Genomic DNA, 893 nt, shown 5'->3' on the forward strand with positions numbered 1-893 from the left:
CGCCCGCGGAGGCCCGGACCGCCGATCGCAGCACAGTTCCGGCTGCCGCTGCCGCCGGAGACACCGAGACGGCTCCGGGGCGGGGCGGGGCGGGCGTCCCGGACGGGAGCGAGCACGCAGGAGCTTTCCGGCGGACGCGCCCCCCAGGGCGAGCTACCATTGGCCCAGAGCGGGCGAGCGCGCTCTCACGCACGGGATTCGGGGACGGCTCGCGACGGCAGGCGTGTTGTGACTCCGGCCCCGCGCCCGTGCGTCGATTCTGATTGGTGAACCGACAGCCAATGGGCTCAGCACCCTGGCTGCGATTGGCTGCCGCCGTGTTGACGGATGCGTGAGAAGTCGCCGCTTCAACGCGGCGTCTTGAATCGCGCGCGAACCCGGGTGGGGAGCGGGTGAGAGGCTTCGCACGCCGCGGTGTGGCGTGTCACTTTTTTCCCTCCCTTCATCATGGCGTTGAGGGAGTTCTTGAAACTAGTGTTTACCAGACTGAGGTTTGAAAACTAGGGCTCCCCCCCTGCAGGCGAGGCCAGCGCCCCTCAGCCCTCTGGCCCGCCGGCGCGGACGTGCCGTCGCCGCGTCGGCTGTCCGGCACCTCACCGGCCGTTAGCGGACTGGACGCCAGCTGGGAGGCGCGCAGCTGCCGCCGCGGCCTCGAGGCTGGGCCTGCGGCTTGCTCGCCAGAGGCGCGGGCGCGGCCTGATGGGCCGAGGGCGCGCCGCGAGAGAACGGCGCCGACCGGGCCCCGGATGTCCCGGCCTCGGGTCGCAGCTCGGCGCCAGAACTAGGCCGACGGTGGGCAGCAGGGACCTGGGGCGGGTGAGGGAAGCCGGGAGAGAGCGCCGGGGAGCCGGCCGCCGCTAGGGCCGCGCTGCGGGAGCTGAAGAGGAACCTCG

General features: G+C 72.6%; 2 protein-coding genes across 2 annotated transcripts in view; one reads left to right on the top strand and one right to left on the bottom strand.

The window, feature by feature from the left end:
• The window catches only part of Cramp1l (Crm, cramped-like (Drosophila)), a 47,634-nt gene extending 47,474 nt beyond the window's left edge, over positions 1-160 (bottom strand). The window contains exon 1 of the mRNA XM_013011264.1: positions 4-160. Within this exon, the coding sequence (XP_012866718.1) occupies positions 4-160 (157 nt within the window). The remainder of the gene's footprint in view (positions 1-3) is intronic.
• A 167-nt stretch (positions 161-327) lies between these two features.
• The window catches only part of Ift140 (intraflagellar transport 140), a 57,413-nt gene continuing 56,847 nt past the window's right edge, over positions 328-893 (top strand). Inside the window, exons 1-2 of the mRNA XM_013011265.1 lie at positions 328-331; positions 521-816. Of these exons, the coding sequence (XP_012866719.1) occupies positions 328-331; positions 521-816 (300 nt within the window). The remainder of the gene's footprint in view (positions 332-520; positions 817-893) is intronic.

The sequence above is a fragment of the Dipodomys ordii genome, unplaced genomic scaffold (assembly GCF_000151885.1).
Source record: "Dipodomys ordii isolate 6190 unplaced genomic scaffold, Dord_2.0 Scaffold14, whole genome shotgun sequence".
NCBI lineage: Eukaryota > Metazoa > Chordata > Mammalia > Rodentia > Heteromyidae > Dipodomys > Dipodomys ordii.